We start from the raw sequence: 17,306 nt of genomic DNA on the forward strand, positions 1-17,306 counted from the left end.
ATCAAATCATTGTCAAATTAAAAGGTTAAATTAATTTCTAAAGATCCACAGATTGCGGAGGCCGGGGGCTAGGAGGTACAAGTACATCCAAGTACATCCAAGTCACCCTAGATAGGATGACAACACCTGGGGAGGTGAAACTAACCAGATTGCAGAGGCCGGGGGCTAGGAGGTGGCTGGGCGGCAGATGCAGATGGTGTCGAGGGTGGCAGCAATCGCCAGGAGGGAGCCCAAGGGCGGCGGTGGAAGGAAGGAGGATGGAGGGCAGTGGCTGGCTGGGAGGGGGCCAAGGGTGCCGGTGGTTGAGAGTGGGCCAAAGGGTGGCAGAGGCCAACTAGGAGGGAGACAAGGGCAGTGGATGCTGGTGGGGCCGTGAGGGCGGACCCGATGATAGCTGCGGCCGAGAGGATGCAAGAGGGCGGTGACCGCTGACCCATGAGAGGACTCGCTAGGGTGGCGTTGGCGGTGAATGGAGGGGTAAATGACAACATGGGATGGAGGGGGAGGTTGGCGGCAGTGGATCTATGCATCAGTGAATCTGTGGATGGAAGGGGCCGCGACTGTGGAAATGACTATGATTTGTTGGCGGTATGGTGTTAACATCAAAATTTGGTAAATTTCCGTATTGAATTCGGATAAGGAAAGATGTAACATTCTTGAAATTTTAGGGTAAAATTTTTACGAAAATGTTTTAAGTTGTGGTTCTTTGTTTTTGTCAAGTTGGAGCTCTTAAGTCTATTCCATCCATCCTAGTCTACCTAAACCTTCGTAATCAAGTCAAATTCATCAGTATCTAACTATCACCCGATCTCTATCGTTGAACCGAGAATCCCACACCGATCTAATTTCTTTTGCAATTATTTATTGCCAAGTACTTACCACAAAATTCCGGTGTTCATATAAATTTTATTTAAAGTCATACCGATATCCAAAAATTCTAGACTTATTTATTTAATTTTGTTTTATGTGATTTATATCCAAAGTCTCCATATCGAATCTCTATTTAAATTTTACCCATTCAAATTCCAAAGTCCTTATATTTATTTTCTATCCAAAACTATCTCAAATAATCTAAATTTATTCCAATTATTAAAATTCGTTACCCGGATGGTTCTAGAATCCTAGCGAATTGCTGTTGCATTCGCTTATCCAAATTCTTCTATAGATTTTTAAAATTACTTATCTTTTATATCTTGACCCAAAAACCTATACAGCGTATCTTTCTCTTCCTCTCATTACCGATCTTGTTTTTCTCAGATCGGTTAAAATCAATATATATATCTTTTAATATTCTTTCTTCTACCCTAAACCGGCCCGGACCGACGTGAACCGAGTTGGTCCGAGCCAGCCGGTCCATCCCAGTACCTCCACCGCCCACAGCTCCCAATCGACCGACATAGCGTGCGTTTGTCTTCATCTCTATCACCTGTGTCGCTAGAAGCTGCGACGGACGTTATCATCGTCGTCATCCTTCCTCGCCACGTAGCTGCTTGCTGCGTCCATGCGTCCCATAATCGCTGGCTTCAAATCAAACCGATTTCACTGAACCGACCTTCGTCGTTGCCTCTATCTTCTGTACAAATACCAAGCTAGTTCGCCATTGTCAGTCACCATTGTTTCTTCCCATCTCCCTCCTCCGTTTGTCTCACTGGTTACTGCCAATCGCGAACAAGGTCGCTGTGACCTTCCTCTCATTCCACCCGAAGCAGCGCCGCCTCCCACGACCGGAGTCGCCCAGCTCGTTTAAATTTCGTCGGAGTTCATGTTTTGGTCGCCAGCGTTCCACCGCGAAATTCGTTGCCGTCGCTGCTCCGTCCCCAAAATCAACGGTAAAACTGGAGTCCTTGTCCCTTCCCGTGTGTTTCCCCTCTCTTTCCCCGGCGAAATCACCGCCGGAATCATGCCGTCACCATCGCCGGAGCTACCGCCGGCGTTCCCCTGTTCGCTGCCGTCGGGGTGCACGGCGCCCCGCCAGTCTGCGCCTTCCCGCGCCCGGCCGACGGCTCCAATACCGCCGCCGCCCTCCCCTAAACCTCCTAGGCCACCGCGCCCTCGCCGGAGTTCGCCGGAGCGCCGCCGCCGCGGCTGCCTCCGCCGCCTGATCCAGGCCGCCGCCGCCAGTCCGGTGGGCCGCCTTCCAACCGCCGCTACCGAGGGGAATCGGTCCCCCTCGGCCTCCCATCGCTAGAGCTAGATATCGCCTCCCCGGCCGGAGCCGGCCATCCTCACCGCCGGCGCCCATCCCTCCATGGCCGCTGCCCCTGTGCGTGAGAGAGAGAAAGAAAAGAACGACACAGAAAGGAGGAAGAAAGAGAAGAGAGAGAAAATAGAGATTTTTCCTTTTCGAAAATAATTCCAAAAAATCCCTTTCCACTTTAAACCCATTTACCTATTCATTTGACCTCCTATTTCAAATCCGAGACCTAGAAATCCTTCAATTATTCCGAATCTAATGGAGTTAGATTCGTCGCCATGACTCCAAAATTGTAACCCTTATTTTGATTATAGGGTTTACTACTCACTACTCACTAGTACCGGTGAAACCACCTAAAATCAACTCGATCTTTGATTCAATGTATTATTATTTGGTTAGCCACTTTACTATGCTGAATAATTATCCATTCAAATCCGGAGCTTATCTTATCATATCGGCGATGTTTGAAACATCGATTGCATATAATTTCTTTCGACTTGACCTCGTTTAATTCCCAAATTCTTTTATTCTTATACGCTAAATCATACACAATTTAAGTTGTTGATTTAATTCAACAATTCAGTAATCCACCATTATTATCTAGCCATTCCTTTGATTTAAGCCAATCATACTTGATCCTTACATTGTTTTTCGATACACATAATTTAATCTTAATACGTATACAATTCAAATGGTTAATCTTGTTTCTAATCCAATCATCTATGATCATTTACTTACTATGAACCTATTTATATTTCTTTATTTATATCAGCTTCCATATTTATGACAATATCTTGAGTTAAACACCAAGTTTGCTCGGTGCTTAACGCATAAAATCACTCGCTCATCCTATAAAACTACATATGATCATAGTACAATCATCCCACCCCATAACCGTAGCCTCCGTTATGATCGTTTACATCTATAAACCCTAAACCATATCTGTCCGAACCTTTAACTCTAATCTTATTCTTTGAAATAGTTAAAGCCCATTCAATTCCATCCATTCCTCCATTTGTTATGATAACCCTTGAACCACTGCTACAAAATGTCGCACGACTATAACCTCACAACTCATATCTTAGCTATTGATATCCTCCTGAATCCAAATTTCTGTTGTTTATCACAAAATAATCTTATCTAGCTTGACGTCTTCTCTTTCAACACACAACACAACCTTTCTCATATATATTTTAAAGTATTATTCCTATTCAATGGCTCAGTAAGTTCTAACCTTCAATCAGCCATTGTCTATCCATAATATCTTTCATTCGAATCAAACCCTTGTCTCGAGTTATACTCAATCTTTATTATGTGATATTTAAATCAATATCGCATTATGCGAAGCCACATAAAATCATAGCATAATATCGTGGTTTCTCTTATTTCTAATCCATATTATACATCATTCCAACTCAAATCATAACCGTCTAATTATACATCCTAGCCCTCGATCAGTTTAAAAGTCTTCCGAATCCCTCCAATTTCCTATCTTGTTATTATCTCCTTCTAGCTCCAACTTGAGTTGTTATTTTATTGTTTATTTAAGTTTTTAGTTTTATGGTTTAGTTTATTGTTCGTTCTTGTGTGCATGCGCTAGATCGTATGGAAGAAAAGTCTATCAAGTTGTCGTAGGAGCTAACGTGGACCAAGATAACTACGTTGAAGCTCCCAGAAAACCATATATTGCAAGGCAAGCCATTAATCTATCCTGGATCAAATTGAGAACCTAAGTAGAGAACCACTTAGTTATTTTGTGCATTATTTATTTGCAAAGTTATTTTGGGCGTATTACTTTTTTCAAATAATCTTGTTATATTAGTTATTACCCTATACTTAATTTACTATCATTGCCAATACCATAAACTACCATACCATGTTCACTGATAACCTAGGTATAAGTTGTATATTTCATCAGACTAATATTGTAGTGGGTAATACCACCAAAACCCCATATAAAATGTGTTTTGATATGAACCACTCATTTAAAGTGATATGAAGGTTAACTTCAATTGAAGATGATATTTTGAATTACTTTATTATGCCATGTGAAGTGATGTAATTGCGCCCATCCACATGATCGAGATATTCGAACTTAGCGTATACTGCTCCAGTGAATTGATGATCTGCAGTCTATCTGTGTATATGGCAATATCGACCTTAGGTGTGTACTGACCACTGAGTGTTGGTGAGAATTGTTTGAGTGAGGGTGCTGCGTGTACCCAGGGTACTGTGTATATCCAAAAGAGGTCAGGAGGAGCTGGTGTGCCTCTGAGACGCTCAATAGTGGGTGGAAGTTGTGGCGGGGTTGGAACACACCCCCTCCGCGTTCGGGACGGGGCCAATAGCCACAAAATCCTATAACCCGCTAGGTGGATCTTAGATGAGCTTGGGGTAGTGTTATGCTATGTTATCCATAGCCTAGCTAGCTGTGGGTATCGCGTGGGTAAAGCTGGGCAGACGCTGCAGAGTCGTACAGTATTCGAATACGCCGTACTCCCGGTTAATGGAGATACGTCATCGGGTGATTCCTATTCTCATGGTATGAGTAGTTTTTATAATCAAAATGAGTATTTGATAATACTAAGAATAATGGTGAACTAATGCTGCTATAGTTTTAAAATAACGTTTTATATTCTTTTTATGAATAAAATGTTTATGAAAGTAGGGCAAAACTATTTATGATAGGTTTGTTATTAAACCCCTTTGATGAACCCTATTCCTTTTGTACACCTTGCATGTATTATACTTGTTTATTTATGGTTATGGCTTGCTGGGTATTTTTGTACTCACCCCTTGCATAAAACGTGGTTCAGAAGAACAGGTCTTCGTCAATGTTGCTCGTGTTAGGGTCGCTTCCTTCGCTTGAGCTTGCCTGTGGTGTTGTTGAGTCTTCTGCTTGCTGTCTGGTTGGTCTTTGCGAAAAGCTAAGCCGACATGCCATATTTCCGCTGCTAAGTAAGTGTACTTCGCTGAGCTTATGCTTTTATATCTTTTCTGTGCGTAACTGTATCCTGGGCAGTTGTGGCCTGTGGGATTTCTGTTTATTTCAGGTGCACCCTCACAAAAGATGCAATCGTCGATAGAAAATCTTATCCACAAGAAGCCGAATTCGAGAAGGAATCGTGAAGACCCAGGGCTTGGCGGTGCAAATTTATCAATTAATTAGAGTTAGTTAGGATTTTTATTTTATCTCTAAGGGGGTTAGAGTCCAATCGAGACTTGTGTGTTAGAGATAGAATCTAAGTAGGAGTTTGTTATTTCTTTTTATCTATTAGGAGTTGTATGTCGTGTCCAATACGGCCTAGCCTCAACCCGAGGGTATAAATATGTATACCTGGGGTCATTATTTTTCATCTACATTAATTTATAGATCAATTACTCTTAGCGCATCGCCACCCTCCTAACTGAGGTTTCAACTCCGGTGGAACTTGGCACCTGACGTGGGGCTGCATCGTCTCGATCTCCGACGGAGGGGTAAGTCCTACGTTCTGCCGGGCCACGGTAATCGTTCGGCTAGATTAGAACTGTCTCAGTTCAGTCCGATCTTCTAATCTAGTTGCACGATTGCTAGTTATCATATCAGTTTCAACCTAGATCATTTTCGTGTTTTGAGTTGATCTGGTCGATCACTTTGGGCGATCTATGTTGGTTTGATATTCTCTATTTGACATATTCAATCTAATACTATCTCGGTTAGGTCTGATCTAGTAGATTGCGTTTGTCAGATGTTTTATATTAGATTGATGTATTTTACTCATTGTTTTATCGGAGTACCAGTCGATAAGTTACTAGTCATCGGCTCATTGGTTTGATAGCAATCTAGATCTGTTTAGTATCTATCCTGACATTGCTAGGTTTAATCTTGAACTGTCTTGGTTGGGTCCGATCTTCTATGATTATTCTTAGCAATTTGGGCTAGGTATTTTATAGATCTTAGTTGTTTGTTCGTCGTCTATAGCCGATGATTCTTGCCGATCTATGTGTTTATCATATTTACATCAATATAGTAGTCGATTGCCTTACTGTTTTATTTTTTACCAATCGGCTTGATTTAGTTAGATCGATAGTTATTTATATTGCATCGGCTTATGAGGATTACATGCAAATTGGATTTAGCCGATCGCAACACATGATTCATTATTTATTCCAAGTAGTTCGTCGATTTATTTATTAGCCTTATCGATCTTCATGTTTCCTATAATTATATCGTGCTCGACTGCATACTGTCTTGGTTAAGTCCAATCTCTGTACGTCTAGTTCGATCTGGTTATAGTGGCTTGTCCGACCGACTAAGATTAATAAGTAACTTGTCTGATTATGTTGGTCTAATATTTATTTCAAGTCTTTCTATTGGTGTTCTAGCCGATCCATGTTTTTTACAGCCGATCATTTATCCTATCGGCTAACCGTTGCAACATCAACATTCGATCGACTGGATATTCAGTCACCTATCAGCTTGATAGCCAATTGGATTGTTTTACTATTCATCTCGTCAGTTGCAGGATCAAACTGACTGGCACGCCCGCGCATTCTAAGAATTTAGATCCTGCACTGGAGTTGTCTAAGATTAACTCTCAGGCCTTCGTGTGTGACACGTCAGATCATATTTTTGACGTCAACACATGGGTGCTAAGAAAAATATGGCACCAAGTGAAAAGATCGGTGCAAATGAAGATAGAGAACCCCACTAAGAGGGCAAAATTTGGCTTAGAAAATACCGGCGTTTAGGAATGCTAAAAAGATATGAGTTGTTTTGGGCAACGGTTGGAGTAACTTTTTTTCCTCCAATATCGATATTTGATTTTTTTTACTCATATTAGACTGTTTTGCAGATGCTCTTAGGCCATGGTCCTCGAGAGACCATCTACCCCTTTCTACACCGAGTATAAAATTACATAACCGAATACGACTAAGCATGTATCATATCTAAACCAATCATGCTCGATTAGTTTTGGAAACCCAGACATATAATATTTACGCTCGCCATATACTTTGTTGGTTACAACATGCTATCTATCTTTACAACTTGATTTATATTTTGGAACCTATCTATCTTTACAGCTTGATTTATATTTCGGAACCTACTTATTCGAATACGTAAAGTATATTGTACCCCTGATCCGAGTATCCCACGATGTCAATCATCTTTTTAGCTGTTATATATATTGACATGTCTAAAATAGATTGAGTCACCGAACAAATGTTACGCTGTAATGGATTTATTCAAAAAATCAACATTTATAAATAACTGACTAACAATTAAGCTGCATCCAGAATTTAATTTCACACCTCTCCTTAATATCTAGAGAAATAATCTATTTTGGACGTCTGTTATTTAATTTGAACGCTAATCTACCTTATGGAAGTTGGAGTTCTTTCACTTAACGGCAGAAAATTAGAGTTCGGTTGCAGGACATCTTCAACCCAACTCCACCTTAAGAAAATTGAAGTTCTATTCCAGGATGTCATGAACGCTTATATTTTGGACAATATTGTTTATCCTTTTGCATGGATCCAACACGCAAACTGTAAACTACAGGCTTATCATTCTCCTGTGCAGCAATATTGTCAGTCTAAAATAACTTTTTCGAATAAGATCACACTTTGAACAAGGAAAAGAGTGCTGCAGACTTGTGTATGCCAATCGCTTGAATACTGTCAGCCCCGAACCGATATCAACCACAAATCACGCTGGTCAGTCACACTCGAGGATTTGTACAGCCATTTACCTTCCTCCATCCTTTTGCTTGTATATCAGCTTGCAAGCCAACATTTAAAATTTTAAACTTAAACTTAAAGTTAAATTTAGGGTTTTCTCATCTTAGTTTATCTTGTAGCCTCTGTTTTCTTTAAATTGCAAAGAACACGGGGTAAAAGTTTAAGTTTTATCTATAAATTATGTTTTAATCATTAATAATTTGTTTCGCGTATGCTTAATTTCAGAGGGAAAATGAACCTTAAATCACTTATCTCTTACACCGCTAGTTATGTAATTAGATTCATCAAATGAATAATTTTACATTTGTCAAAATGTGTACATTGCAGAACATGCAATTGAAAAGAAAAGACACTGATAAACTGAACTGAAAATGTGGGCGATATGCTACTCTACCTGCACAGCTTCATGTTTTCACCGCGGGTAATGGTTCAGATTGGTAGGCATCCTCCAAACGACATTTCAGCAACTGATCTCACATGAGCACATGACCAACTGATGGCCTGATGCTAGTATAGTACCAATTCGCCAGAAAACACTAAAATCATAACATTCTCATCAGTTGAACTAATTCCACCCTCAAAATTTCCGCAAAAGAAACACAAATCTATCATTGATCCATGTAGCAGCAATTCTGATAAAAAGGAACACGAATTTGTCATAGATCCATGTAGCAGCAATTCTGATAAAAAGAAACACAAATCTTTCAGCGATCCATGTAGCACCAGGATCCCTGGTTACTCAAAGAGATCCAAGAACGTCTCGGCGACCTCCTTCGTCAGCTCCTCCCGCTGCATGCGCACCTTGACCTCAGCCAGCCGCACCTTCCTCGCCTTCGCCTCCAGCACCGCCGCCTTCTCGTCGCCGATGCGCGCGAACGACCTCCTGAACATCCCTTCAGCGGCGGGGCACAGCCCGCTCGCCTCGACCACCTCCACCTCCGCGGCGAGGCAAGGGTACAGCGCTTCCAGCTCCCAGAGCTCCCTCGGTTCATGGTGCGCGATGGCCTTCTTCTTCTTCTTCTTCTTCTTCTTCTTCATCATCATCATCATCATCTTCATCTTACTCCTGCCGCGGTCGGCCCCCCAGAGTGACTTGGAAAGCCTGTAGATCTTGAGGTCGTGGTCCTTCACCGGGACGACGCCGCGGGACGAGATCCGATTCCAGGTGGCGCCGTACCGGATGTGGAGGGATTTCAGCAGCCGGGAGATCGCTCGGGCGTCGATGCGGGTTTCCGTCAGGAGGCGGCCCCGGAGAGCCGCGAGGAGGTCGTCCGGCGCCGGCATCTGGCCGTGCCGCTGGCGGTGCGAGGAGGCGGCCTCGAGGATCGAGATCTCGTCGGCGGGGCACCACTTGAGCTCGTACGAGCTTGGTTTCTTCTTGGCCCCGGAGGCTCCTGATCCAGAGGAGCCGCCCGAGGACGGATCTCTTCGATCACCGGCGGAGGCGGCTGGCCCCGCCTCGTCGAAGGATGCCGAAGACGGCTGTCGGCTGAGCTTCCCAGCCATAGGCGGCCTGCGCGCTGGCGGTGGGGACTGGGGACATTGGTGTATTTTCTTTCCAACTATCGGTGTTATAACTACACTAGCACATGGCCGCGTTCGGCACGGGGAGCGTCGGATGGTTATCCGGTGCGTAAAGACTAGTATATAATTAATTATTAATTATTAAAAATTTAAAATATATTAGTATGATTTTTAAAGTAATTTTTAATATATTTTTTAAAAAAATACATGAATTTGAAAAATACGTGTCTGAAAAACGAGAGAATCCTGTATAAATTAGCATAAAGTTGAAGGTGGCCATTGTATGTATAAATTGGCTACTTTCTTTTTCCTCTAGATTTTGTTTTCTCGATTAAAAGTTACATTTTTATAGGCTTCCATCGTCTTGTTTTTTTAAATAATTTGCATGTAAAACTTTTGTATATGTATCCACAGTGACTCAAAAGTAAAAAATTGTAAAACAAACCACGATGAAAAAAATCACAAAATCAACTCTAAAATTAAGTTACAAAATTCAAATTTTGGTTTATAAATGGCTGCAAATGTGAAACGATGGGAGCCATAACTGCAAATGTGAAACGATGGGAGCCATAATGTTTCTATATAAAATTTATCATCTTACCTATACAAAATAGATTTTTAGGTTTGTCAAAGATAATTCTACCGTTACACTATTAAATAAATATTTATCATAAAATCATAAAACCTTTTATCTTTCGTCTAAAAGTTTAAAAGAGCATCACCATTGTAACGAGATTGTAATGAAAAAAATAATCATTAACCTACTATTACTATTATTATGTATACATTATATGTTAATTGATCTATATATTGTCTACTTTCTTTAAAATGGGAGTTTGTGTTGTGATTATGGCATCATGGCTACTCATTTTTAAGGTTGTATGGATACTGGTATATGGACTTATACGAGAGTGGATCCTACCACTGACGATTCGCAGCCACTATAATTTTCATCATTAGAAACTGCATAAAATTTCATGATTTTCTATAATCCTACAAATTTTAAAACTTATGCTGCAAATTTTGATATTTATGTTTGGATAATACAATTAATTACCTATATAAAAACTTTTATCTTTTATATAAAATATTGAGTAGTAATTGCACATGAATACTTAAAAATGTGGACTATATTATTAGTAAATGTGTTTAACCTTTTTCTCTTTTGCAATTCTACCATTGATCGATTAACTTCTATTTGCCCAATCATATTAGACTAAGAATTTGGATCCTTCTAGTCTAGGTATGTCAATGGGCTTAAGTCCACCCCGCCTCCAAACCAACCCGCAAGACATAATCCATAATCCATCCATCCATCCATATTACAAAATCGAGCCATATCCCTTGGCCGAGAGCACATTCCACGTGTCACTAGTCATCGCTCAGGAAAATGAGAGCCGAGAGCGTGCATCTCATGCAAGCAACGACCGCGAGATGGGTGCACAAATAGGATTGGAGGGGAAAGTTAGGAAGACTCTATGAAGGGCAGCTCAATTTGATGCAAGGTGCACCCTGTGTAATTTGTGGAGAGTGCTTTAATATTCATGCTACAACTTTAGAGCTTGATATCACAATCTTCCGGGAGCAATTTGGCAAGGAAAATATCGCTGAACCCGATGAAGTAGGGAAGATTCAGGTGTAACTTATTTATAGATGTTTGTAGACTCTTTATTTGCCTGATTTTGACTGTTTGCAAAAGTTACGGATGTTCTACACAAGGTGCCTCAAATAAGGATTTCACAGCACCTCTTCAAGGCGCAGCAAGGGCGAAACACTATGGATAGGTTGAGTTAGGCTAATAAGGAGGCTAGTGAAGCAGGACGATTGACACAAGGTGGCGCTTGCAACCTATCTAAGTGAGTTTGCAAAAGCGAGCTATAAATTCAAGGCGGCTAGTAAAACCAAATCGAGAAGAACCTGATCTCCCAAGGTAGGCTCTGGTGCAAAGCAAAAGGCAGATCTATAACTATAAAGGTGACTCTAAACTAGTGACCACAAACTTAATCTAGGATGCAAACTCAGCACTACAGACTCTGAAACATAATTATGCAGTTATGCAAAAGGCTAAATGTAATTCTAGGACAAGGAAAAAAACTCGCACACTACTATTTTCTTGTGGCTTTTTTGTGGACTATTTGATGAAAGCGAAAAGAACTAGCGTAAGGTCGAACATGATGGTATACCTAAAGTTTTGATACCACTTGATGGCAACGGGGTGCCTAAGTTTTCACAAAATTGATATTACCATCACCAACTAATTTCCAATAAGATTATGCTTGCACAAAAATAAGTACAAATTCATAGGAAAAGTTGTAATGTTGAATAATTATCCCTTATTTATATAATTCAATATATTTGTTTAATTTGGTTAAGGTGCTTTATTTAATATTTACTCTTCTTAAAATATTAAATAGCTTATTACTTAGAAAAAAAGCGACAAACTCCAACACGATGCATATGTAACTTAAGGTTTTTGACCATTCGTAATTTAGCATTCTAGTTTTATTTGGTAGAATTTTTAGAATGTTATAGCACAAAGTACTCAAATAATAAACCAAAACCTACGGCAATCATGACTCAGCTAAGTTTCACACCAAACTTGTTGGTAAGTTGGAGTGAAAATATAGTAGTTGAATTATACGTATATGTGATTTGTTGGACAAATTGTAGGTAGTAGTAGAAGTTGAAGGGCATACCAAGCTTTGTTCCAACGAGAATTATTGGTACGCCAGTAGCACAATGCTGTAATTCATGTAGCCACTAACAACAAACAAATATCCCATGCCTGAATAAAATCAAACATTTCATCTGGCGGTTTGCTCACAATAGCTTGGCTTTAAGGAAAAATCCGAATAGGAGAGGAATGAAGCTAGATACAAAGTGTGTTGTTTGCAACAGGTTAGATGAAGATGGCACCCATCTGTTCTTTAAGCGCAAAGATGTTAAACGGGTATGGTGGGCTCTGAACATGGAGAATGTCCAAGTTGCACTAATAGAGTGTCGCTCTGCTTATGAGATGGTCGATACGTTATTGCAGTTGGAGAAGAAGGAGTTATGCATGGCATCAACTATGTTATGGCTCTGGTGGCAGGAGAGGAATAGAATTAGAGAAGGGGAACGACGCCGCGATGCGGGGGTTCTCGGTAGCGGCATTATTGCTTTCACAATGAAAATGCTGAAATTGTCGGACAAGGAACAGTGCAGGCAGAGGAAACCGGTTCACAGATGGGAGAAGCCGGTGGGGGATGCTGAAAATAAATTGTGATGGAGCTTTCACATCAGAAAATGGTAATGGAGGATGGGGCTATATCATCTGGGATGCTGACGGGAAAGTTGTCCAAGCAGGAAGGAAGGGGGAGATTGTCTCTCCTGTCAAGTGCCTTCCAAGCAGAATTGGCGGCCTGTTTGCAAGGAAGCAGAGCAGTAGCAGATCTCGGGATATCACATATTTGCTTGGAGACGGATGCGAGCACTGTTAAACAAGCACTTTAGACGGATGAATACGCTCTCTCTAGCAATGGAGGATTGATCTGGGAGCTCAAACATTTCCTCTATTCAAACTTTGCTTCTTTTTGTATAAGTTATAAATCTCGTGAGTGTAATAAGGTAGCCTACGGCTTGGCTGTGATGGGGACACTTTGCCCAGTTGGTGCTGAACTTGTTCTCTCAGCCATCCCAGATAAGGTTTGGCAGCTAGTAGCTGAGGATATCTCGGCTTCAGTTTAATAAAGTTTGTGTGTTTCTCAAAAAAAAAAAACAAATATAGATAATGAGCTAGTAAGCTAAGGTACTTCATCCAGGATGAAGGAAGAGTGGGTGACAAGAATTATTTTTTCATACGTATACTCTCTTCGGTTTTTTTTACGCCGTTTACTTTTTATTTACGTTTGACCAATTATAAATCATACTTAAAGTAACTTTAGTAATAAATCAAATCATAATAAAATAGTCAATAATTATATAAATTTTTAAATGAAACGTTGGGTCAAACATAGATAAAAAAGTTAACGGCGTCGAAAAAAATTAGAGGGAGTATAAGACAAACATATCAAACATACCAAATCCTATAATTAAAACTCCAAACCAAGCTGCACCATCCGTTCTTACCCATATTCAAACCAGAAATCGTATTTTTTTTACTGAGAGTAACAAATTCGAGCGTTTGTCAAAGCAATTAAGCAAGTGAGAAGACACAGAGGGCATGCGTGGAGTCCGAAGAAAGAAGACTAGTCCAGCTGCAGGGTCAGACATTCCACCGATTCGGCCGCGGCGGCGGGATGGAGTGGGCCGATGAGTGGCTCGCCGCCGACAAGCTGCAGCACGTCATCGCCTGCTTTCTCATCGTCCTCGCCGGCGCGGCGCTCGCCGGACGCAGCTCCAGATCCTCCCTCCGCCGCCGCTCCGCCGCCCTCGGCTGCGCCGCATCCCTCGCCGCGGGCGCCGCCAAGGAGATCGCGGATGAGGCTGGCTTCTTTGGGTCCTCGGGCGCCTCCCTCAGGGACGCCGCCGCTGACCTTCTGGGCTCCACGATGGCCGCCGTCGCGCTCGCCATCCTCCGCCGCGTCCGCCAGCAGCGCGTGGAGGGCAAGGCGCGCGATGCGGGCCATCGAGATGGCATCTCTATGGTCTGAAGAGCGAACCACGAGGCAGAGAGGCCTCTGTTAGCTGCTTCTGCTTTGAAAATAGATCGTTCTGGTAACGAATTTTCTTATATGAATTGAAATTTTTCATTTTTCCTTTCTTTTTTTGCTCGATTTCATTCACATCTCTTTGCCATTGGACCAGATAATGTACTCAGAGTTGCTTCATGAGCTGCACTGGATTTCACAACCACATCAGGATAGCCTCCCTGCCAGTGAGACAATGACAAGTGTTTCAGTGGCTGAAATGCTATCATCATTCATCGGTAGCTTGGTTTCCATTGTTTGATGGTGATCATACATCTTTTGCCAGAAGAGAGATATTCAGATAACCTGATTTCCCGCTTGACAGGCGGCAAGATCTGTGGGTAATTGCATTGAAAAATATAATGCATGGATGCTTCAGAAAAATTGCGTACCTTTGCTTGAAGATTCAAGATGAATTGATGCAAAGGACCCATCTGCTTCTCTGGGATTATCTAGTTGACCTCAAGCTGTGACAACCGAACAGTCATGATTGATGGCAAAGCTCAAGGGAAGCTCAAGGGATAGAATAGATCTGTTAATGCCTATGTTGGAGGTGAGACTAAATTTGCAGCGTGACTTTGGCAAGTTGCAACCATTTGCTAACTGGAGATAGCTGTTGAACTCAGGAAAATTGTGTCAGATATTATATATGGTATCAACAGCTACATAAGAAAAGTTGACCATATTGTATTTTAAATTTTTTCTTTCTCATAATTTTTTAATTGAAGGCCGATGAATATTTGTGCCTCTAGAGCATCCACAACAGCTCATCTAAATTTAATTATCCATATTTTCATTTGGATGATCATCTAAAATAGTTTCATCCTTCATATTTCTTTATACTCCATCAGATCATCTATATATGACATCCTTTATATCTCTTTGTTGAATGGAGATAGATCATCTAAATATAAATGTTCTATCTCCTATTATGGATGACATCTAAAAATAGATAATAGAATGACCGTTCTGTTGGAGCTCAATTTGTAGTCTTCATCTTTTATTTTCAGGATAGAGGATGGGATAGATGAACTGTTGGGGATGCTCTAAGAAGTTGCTCTTCATAGGTAGTAAATGTATTTGACATTTAGGACAAGATTCAATCTGACTGGTCAGAGTATTAGTTGTATGCTATAGAATTGTTTCCTTTGTGCAATAGAGATGTATAAGTGCCTACAACATTAGATGTTTTAAACTGTCCTGGTGTCTCCCATGTAGTGCATTTACAATTATACTTAGTTCTCCACAAATTCAAATAGTGAGGAACTGAGGATACAAGTGAAATTCATTTTCCTCTTACATATTGGTATATCATGGGACAAGAATTCTGTTGCATTTAAGTGCATACCTTTCCTTTTAATCTAAGCACACTAGACTTGTTCCAGGAACAAGAACCTAACTGATCTTTTGTTTTCTTATATATATAATGGGTTAATGGGCTGTTGTTCACAATTTCTCTAAATTTGTCTAACTCATGCTATTTCAGAGCAATGAACTCTATTGAAACTTCACTTCTGAAACTTGGTATGTTATTTCTGTCAGAACTATGTGGGTTTCTGCTGTACATTAAGTATTTGTATAATTCCTGCTGTATACATTTAAGTTGGTCTTGTTATTGCCAGACTAAATCTTGTCTAATCATGCTAAGCAAACTTGAGCTCCTTGCCATGCATATATGATCTTTAATATGGTTTGGTAAATGTGATTTTGTGATAAAAATGGTAGCCTTGTTTTGCAAATGGCAGAGCCGCAATTTCAGGAACCACAATTGCAATGCTAACAGAACTTACAAAATTTTCAGGTAGATATGTACATTTGTGACTGCATGGAAGAATAGTGGAATCAAATATAATAGTCCTGTTGGTCTGTAACTCAGACCTCCAAACATGTTCTAATTTTATTGTTTCGAATTTCAACAGCAGCACTCTTTGTTTCTATTCATTTCCTATCTTTGAGAGCTTAAGTTTTGAGTCTTTTCAGGCTTTATTGTCCCAGGGAACTAACCAGAATATCAAAGAGATGTTGACTTGAGGTTTGTTAATCTATACTACTTTAGCGGTGAATCTGCCACTCCACCTTCTCCTATTGTAAATCTTGCAAACTATAGCATATGAAATCGAATCTTGCAAACTACGGGCTTCATATATTAAAAAAACAAACAAATCTACAAGGATAGTTACATATGAAATTGAATTGAAGTGAACATTCCCTATAGCAAGATAACACATTTCATGTAAAACATATGTTATTTATTTTAGGATATATTATAATACAATTTTTATCTGTAGCAAAACACAAGCATTCAGCTAGTAATCCAATAATTAACATTGGTGTAACAATACAATTCAATTTCCAGATCTACTTTAATTGCTAGTTGAGCTTAGAGCTGCTTCTTGTTTTGAGAACTTCTGTCTTCATGCACTGTTGAACATCAATCATGACCATGCTGATTCATCTCTACTTAGAGCCATCTTTTTTGCTTATGCATGGACAACTTGAGTTTGGGCCATTTAAAAGGTACTTCCCCCTTATTACATAGGATGTTAGATACAGTAAGTTCATGTTGGCAGATTATGACTGAATGTGCCTTTATATAAAAATGAAGTAATGAACCGAGGGATTGCAAGAAATAGGGCGGAATTCATGATAAAACAAATTAGATGATCTCTTTTATAAGACCCTTGCCCCACTAGTTTTTAGCCTACATATCATTAATGTCATTTTCACCTTTTTCTTCTAAAAGCTGACTTATCCCATTCAACACATTCTAGTAGCGGCATTACAACAGAACAAACATTTTTAGCCAGGAACTGAAAATGGCACACCTTCCGCACTTCAATTCTCAAAGACTGCAAACGTTTCAGGACATATAGATATGGGTTATCCTCAAGTTCCGGGATTGACTACCGGTGTTTATTTCAAAGTGTGGTACAGCTCAAATTCAGATGTGCACTGAAATGAAAATTACTCCTGCCAGATGTAGATTAAATTGCCAGGCCACAAATTGTTAGACAGCAGACACAAAAATATGAAAAACATTATATACTATCTTCGTTTCATATTATAAGACTTTCTGGCCTTGCTTAAATTCATTAATCGATAAATGTATATAATTTATATATATATATGTCTAGATTCATTAGCATCCATATGAATCTAAACAAAATTAGAAATTCTTACTTTATGAAACGGAGAGAGTT

General features: G+C 40.3%; 1 protein-coding gene and 1 non-coding gene across 2 annotated transcripts; one reads left to right on the forward strand and one right to left on the reverse strand.

Moving 5' to 3' along the window:
• Positions 1–8,498: 8,498 nt before the first annotated feature.
• LOC102722504 lies at positions 8,499–9,474 on the reverse strand. Its single transcript, XM_015838431.2, has one exon. It carries the CDS (start codon positions 9,419–9,421, stop codon positions 8,651–8,653), a length of 771 nt encoding a protein of 256 aa, XP_015693917.2. The 5' UTR covers positions 9,422–9,474; the 3' UTR covers positions 8,499–8,650.
• Positions 9,475–13,597: 4,123 nt separating this feature from the next.
• LOC102722225 lies at positions 13,598–14,939 on the forward strand. The gene is made up of 3 exons (XR_005812057.1): positions 13,598–14,134; positions 14,225–14,345; positions 14,432–14,939. It is a non-coding gene; the product is annotated as an uncharacterized LOC102722225 (transcript).
• The last annotated feature ends 2,367 nt before the right edge of the window (positions 14,940–17,306 follow it).

The sequence above is a fragment of the Oryza brachyantha genome, chromosome 6, assembly GCF_000231095.2.
Source record: "Oryza brachyantha chromosome 6, ObraRS2, whole genome shotgun sequence".
NCBI lineage: Eukaryota > Viridiplantae > Streptophyta > Magnoliopsida > Poales > Poaceae > Oryza > Oryza brachyantha.